Genomic DNA, 7,500 nt, shown 5'->3' with positions numbered 1-7,500 from the left:
TATACATACACAACTCCTCATACTATACATACACAACTCCTCATATTATACATACACAACTCCTCATACTATACATACACAACCCTACACAACACCCCATACTTTACATACACAACTCCTCATACTATACATACACAACTCCTCATACTATACATACACAACTCCTCATATTATACATACACAACTCCTCATATTATACATACACAACTCCTCATATTATACATACACAACCCTACACAACTCCCCATACTATACATACACAACTCCTCATATTATACATACACAACTCCTCATATTATACATACACAACTCCTCATATTATACATACACAACCCTACACAACTCCTCATACTATACATACACAACCCTACACAACTCCCCATACTATACATACACAACTCCTAATATCATACATACACAACCATACACAACTCATATTATACATACACAACTCCTCATACTATACATACACAACTCCTCATATTATACATACACAACTCCTCATACTATACATACACAACCCTACACAACACCCCATACTATACATACACAACTCCTCATACTATACATACACAACTCCTCATACTATACATACACAACTCCTCATATTATACATACACAACTCCTCATATTATACATACACAACTCCTCATATTATACATACACAACCCTACACAACTCCTCATACTATACATACACAACCCTACACAACTCCCCATACTATACATACACAACTCCTCATATTATACATACACAACTCCTCATATTATACATACACAACTCCTCATATTATACATACACAACCCTACACAACTCTTCATACTATACATACACAACCCTACACAACTCCCCATACTATACATACACAACTCCTCATATTATACATACACAACTCCTCATATTATACATACACAACTCCTCATATTATACATACACAACTCCTCATACTATACATACACAACCATACACAACTCCTCATATTATACATACACAACTCCTCATATTATACATACACAACTCCTCATGCTATACATACACAACTCCTCATATTATACATACACAACCATACACAACTCCTCATACTATACATACAAAACTCCTCATACTATACATACACAACTCCTCATACTATACATACACAACTCCCCATACTATACATACACAGCTCCTCATACTATAAATACACAACTCCTCATACTATACATACACAACCATACACAACTCCTCATACTATACATACACAACCATACACAACTCCTCATACTATACATACACAACCATACACAACTCCTCATACTATACATACACAACCATACACAACGTCTCATACTATACATACACAACCATACACAACTTCTCATATTATACATACACAACCATACACAACGCCTCATACTATACATACACAACTCCTCATACTATACATACACAACTCCTCATACTATACATACACAACCCTACACAACTCCCCATACTATACATACACAACTCCCCATACTATACATACACAACCATACACAACTCCTCATACTATACATACACAACTCCTCATACTATACATACACAACTCTTCATACTATACATACACAACCCTACACAACTCCCCATACTATACATACACAACTCCCCATACTATACATACACAACTCCCCATACAATACATACACAACCATACACAACTCCTCATACTATACATACACAACTCCTCATACTATACATACACAACCCTACACAACTCCTCATACTATACATACACAACTCCTCATACTATACATACACAACCATACACAACTCATACTATACATACACAACTCCTCATACTAAACAAACACAACGCCTCATACTATACATTCACAACGCCTCATACTATACATCCACAACCATACACAACTCCTCGCACTATACATACACAACCATACACAATTCCTCATACTATACATACACAACCATACACATGCTACAACTCCTCATACTATACATACACAACTCCTTATACTATACATACACAACTCCTCATACTAAACATACACAACCATACACAACTCCTCATACTATACATACACAACTCCTCATACTATACATCCACAACTCCTCATACTATACATACACAACATACACAACTCCTCATACTATACATACACAACTCCTCATACTATACATACACAACATACACAACTCCTCATACTATACATACACAACATACACAACTCCTCATACTATACATACACAACCATACACAACTCCCCATACTATACATACACAACCATACACAACTCCTCATACTATACATACACAACCATACACAACTCCTCATACTATACATACACAACCATACACAACGCCTCATACTATACATACACAACCATACACAACGCCTCATATTATACATATACAACCATACACAAATCCTCATACTATACATACACAACTCCTCATACTATACATACACAACTCCCCATACTATACATACACAACTCCTCATACTATACATACACAACTCCTCATACTATACATACACAAATCCTCATACTATACATACACAACTCCTCATACTATACATACACAACCATACACAACTCCTCACACTATACATACACAACCATACACAATTCCTCATACTATACATACACAACGCCTCATATTATACATACACACACTACAACTCCTACTATACATACACACACACTACAACTCCTACTATACATACATACACACACACTACGACTCCTACTGTATACACTTACACACACACTACGACTCCTACTATATACACATACACACACTACAACTCCTACTATATACACATACACACACTACAACTCCTAATATATACACTTACACACACACACACTACGACTCCTACTGTATACACATACACACACTACAACTCCTACTATATACACATACACACACTACAACTCCTACTATATACACATACACACACTACAACTCCTACTATATACACATACACACACACTACCACTCCTACTATATACACATACACACACACTACAACTCCTACTGTATACACATACACACACAACTCCTACTATATACACATACACACACTACAACTCCTACTATATACACATACACACACTACAACTCCTACTATATATACATACACACACACTACCACTCCTACTGTATAAACATACACACACACTACAACTCCTACTATATACACATACACACACAACTCCTACTATATACACATACACACACTACAACTCCTACTATATATACATACACACACACTACCACTCCTACTGTATAAACATACACACACACTACAACTCCTACTATATACACATACAAACACTACAACTCCTACTATATACACATACAAACACTACAACTCCTACTATATACACACACTACAACTCCTAGTCTATACATGCATTCAGATATCTATACAGAACACAGATCATAAGTGCATGGTTGTAAATATACATTGTGCAGTAAGCTGCCTCTGTGTGTACTTTAATAGATGTGTACATGCGGTACCGCACTGTATATACATACTTATACTAGATGTGCACATGCGGTACCGCACTGTATATACATGATGTGTACACGCGGTACCGCACTGTATATACATATACTAGATGTGTACATGCGGTACCGCACTGTATATACATACTTATACTAGATGTGCACATGCGGTACCGCACTGTATATACATGATGTGTACACGCGGTACCGCACTGTATATACATATACTAGATGTGTACATGCGGTACCGCACTGTATATACATACTTATACTAGATGTGTACATGCGGTACCGCACTGTATATACATATACTAGATGTGTACACGCGGTACCGCACTGTATATTCATATACTAGATGTGTACACGCGGTACCGCACTGTATATACATATACTAGATGTGTACACGCGGTACCGCACTGTATATACACTCGGATACACACATATATCTATATGGTTATTCACACACATAAAGATTTCTCTCATGTCTATATCTATAAATAAAAGATCTTAAACCAATTCCCCCTATAGACATAAAGGCTCCACACAGAAGTTCGCCCCCCGGTAGCGCCGCTCCGGACCCTCCGCACTTACCCTGCATGTTGTCCGCCATCTGCCCGTGCTCCCCGTGTGCCCGGGACAGTCCCAGCGCCTCGGACTCCACTTTGGGCAGCATGGCTGAGTGCGGTTGTCCTGCGGTAAGTGAGCGGTGCCGTCAGTACATGTGCGGGACTAGATCCGCTCCATCCGTCCCCCGGAGCTGTCACCTGTGTGGAGCCGCCCGCACCGCCCGCACACACTGCGCTCTCTCCGCGCTGTCATCTGTGTCAGTGCGAGCGCGGGGGGCGGGGCCTGTCTACTGTCACCGCGGCCACGCCCCCCGCTCGCCTCCAGTCTCTGTTATGTCTGCGCATTCCTCCTGTAGCTGACAACTTGTGGGGGTTATAGGGAGCACAGGCTGAGCCCCCCATTCTGGATTCTGCTACAGGTCAGCCACCTCCTTATATACAGGTGACTGTCTATTACAGTGTTTCCCAAGCAGGGTGCCTCCAGCTGTTGCCAAACTACAACTCCCAGCATGCCTGGACAGCCTTCGGCTGTCCAGGCATGCTGGGAGTTGTAGTTTGGCAACAGCTGGAGGCACCCTGCTTGGGAAACACTGGTCTATTATCACAACTGTACATTAGTGTTCTCCAACCCAGTGGATCTACAGCTGCTGCAAAAACTACTACTCCCACCATGTCGTGACAGCATGCTGGGAGTTGTAGTTTTGCAGAAGCTGGAGAGCCACAGGTCTCCAGACTTTGTCTATACGTGTCCTGTATATGACCAATGCACAAAACTGTCTGTAATGTCTATGCAGCTGGCACTATACTGTGTCTATTACCCAGGACATTATAACACTCTCTGTTATGACGTCACAGTATCAGTATATAGCACTAGACGTACAGTTATTACCACCCGCCCCATAGTTCTGCTACCTGTACAGCTACAAAGTGCCATAAATACATGAGAGCAGCATCACTGGTTATCTGTATTCTGATCTCACTGTACTGGAACATGTCACCTCCTTATCATCATCTATCTATCTATCTATCTATCTCATATCTATCTATCTCATATCCATCTATCTATCTATCTATCTATCTATCTCATATCTATCTCATATCTATCTATCTATCTCATATCCATCCATCTATCTATCTATCTATCTATCTATCTATCTCATATCTATCTCATATCTATCTATCTATCTCATATCCATCTATCTATCTATCTATCTATCTCATATCTATCTATCTATCTCATATCTATCTCATATCTATCTATCTCATATCCATCCATCTATCTATCTATCTATCTCATATCTATCTATCTATCTCATATCTATCTCATATCTATCTATCTATCTCATATCTATCTATCTATCTATCTATCTATCTCATATCTATCTCATATCTATCTATCTATCTATTTATCTCATGTCTATCTATCTATCTATCTCATATCTATCTATCTATCTATCTATCTCATATTTATCTATCTATCTATCTATCTATCTATCTATCTATCTACAAAGTCCAAATATGAACAGCACATCAAGATAGGTAATTTTGAACGGGGAGCAGGCATGCTTGGAGCCTCAGTCGCAGGTTCCTTAATCCATAAGAAACAAATAGATGCAGCACACCACAGCTTGAAAATCAGGTGTAAGGTTTATTCCATAGTGTTTTCCAAAGGACAACGTTTCACCAGCCTCTCACTGGCTTTTTCCAATGTGAGGCTGGTGAAACGTTGTCCTTTGGAATACACTATGGAATAAACCTTACACCTGATTTTCAAGCTGTGGTGTGCTGCATCTATTTGTTTCTTATCTATCTATCTATCTATCTATCTATCTATCTATCTATCTATCCATCTCATATCTATCTATCTATCTATCTATCTCATATCTATCTATCTATCTATCTCAGATCTATCTATCAATATATCTATCTATCTATCTATCTATCTCAGATCTCTCTATCTATTTATCTATCATCTATCTATCTCATATCTATCTATCTCAGATCTCTCTATCTATCTATCTATCTATCTATCTACCTCATATCTATCTATCTATCTCATATATATCTATCTCAGATCTCTCTATCTATCTATCATCTATCTATCTATCCATCTATCTATCTTGACAAAGGCTGTGAGAGACATCGCCTCCTGTATGTTTGGTTGAATAAAAGCCAAACATTTTTTTCTCACGGAATTTGAGTGCTGCTGTTTCTTCATTGTATCTATCTTTCTATCTATCTATCATCTATCTATCTATCTATCTATCTATCTATCTATCTATCTATCTATCTCATAGCTAGCTACCTCACACTCTCTCATCTATCTGTGTATCTATCTTCTATTAATAGATAGATAGATATGAGATAGATAGATAGATAGATATAAGATAGGCACAAACTTATTTATCTCTTTCCCTTGACTATAAATTACTTTCTATCCTACACTAGTTCTCCAAAATGTGATGCTCCAGCTGTTGCCAAACTGCAACCCCCAATATTCCCTAAGAACCCAAGGCAGTGACTACATGATGAAGATTGGAGTTTTGCAGCAGCTGTGGAGCCACAGGTAGGAGGAGGAAGGGGGATAATGCCAAAAATATAAACATAAAACAAAGAAATAACTAAAAACAAAGAAATAACTAAAAACAAAGAAATAACTAAAACTATATAAACAAAATAATATTAATACATACAAAAAGTTACAAAGAAGTGCAGGCGCTGCGTTCTTCCAACCCTGACTGCACAACAATCATTCGTGTCAAAATATAACGCAGCCCTGGTTACCGCATCGTGTGTTCAGCAGCCAATGATCTTTAACCCCTTCACTGCTCAGAGCTATCACCGCCCAAACCCTAAAAAGCACCATTTTTTAGATTTCCTTTTTTTTTCTCTCCTGTTTTCTCTCTCTCTTTTTTTATTCCCTCTGTGTACACACACAGCTTCTCTTTACACAATGTAACATCACCGCGGAATTAAAAATTAACCTTATCACCATGTTACTGCAGGAGTCAAGAGGTTGTGCAAACAGACAGGGTATATCCAGCAGCATTCCACAGGCTGAGAATAAAAGAGAGGAAAAACCAAATATACACCCCCCACCCCCCCACTAACAAAATATGGTTACATTCACAATAGAAGATATTTATATCTGGATTTTATTTATTTATTTATTCATTTATTTAATTTATTTATTTTATTTTTATTTATTTTATTTCTATTTATTTATTTTTTTTTTTTTTTTATTTATTTTATTTCTATTTATTAATTTTTTTTATTTATTTTATTTCTATTTATTTAGTTTATTTATTTGTTTTATTTATTTATTTTATTTCTATTTATTTAGTTTATTTATTTATTTGTTTTATTTATTTATTTTATTTCTATTTATTTATTTTTAGTTTATTTTTATTCATGCTTTTATCTTTATTTTTTTGGAGCG

General features: G+C 37.2%; 1 protein-coding gene across 2 annotated transcripts in view; it reads right to left on the bottom strand.

The window, feature by feature from the left end:
- Nucleotides 1-7,500, bottom strand: part of NR5A2 (nuclear receptor subfamily 5 group A member 2) — a 164,708-nt gene that overhangs the window by 129,233 nt on the left and 27,975 nt on the right. Inside the window, exon 1 of one of the 2 annotated variants that reach the window (XM_056523480.1) lies at nucleotides 4,087-4,326. The exons of the other annotated variant lie outside the window; for it this stretch is intronic. Within the exon in view, the coding sequence (XP_056379455.1) occupies nucleotides 4,087-4,168 (82 nt within the window). The 5' untranslated portion in view covers nucleotides 4,169-4,326. Of the gene's footprint in view, nucleotides 1-4,086; nucleotides 4,327-7,500 lie in introns of those variants that run through there. 2 annotated transcript variants of the gene reach the window in all.

This window comes from Hyla sarda, chromosome 6 (genome assembly GCF_029499605.1).
Source record: "Hyla sarda isolate aHylSar1 chromosome 6, aHylSar1.hap1, whole genome shotgun sequence".
Lineage (NCBI taxonomy): Eukaryota > Metazoa > Chordata > Amphibia > Anura > Hylidae > Hyla > Hyla sarda.
This window is presented reverse-complemented; position numbering and strand designations above follow the sequence as displayed.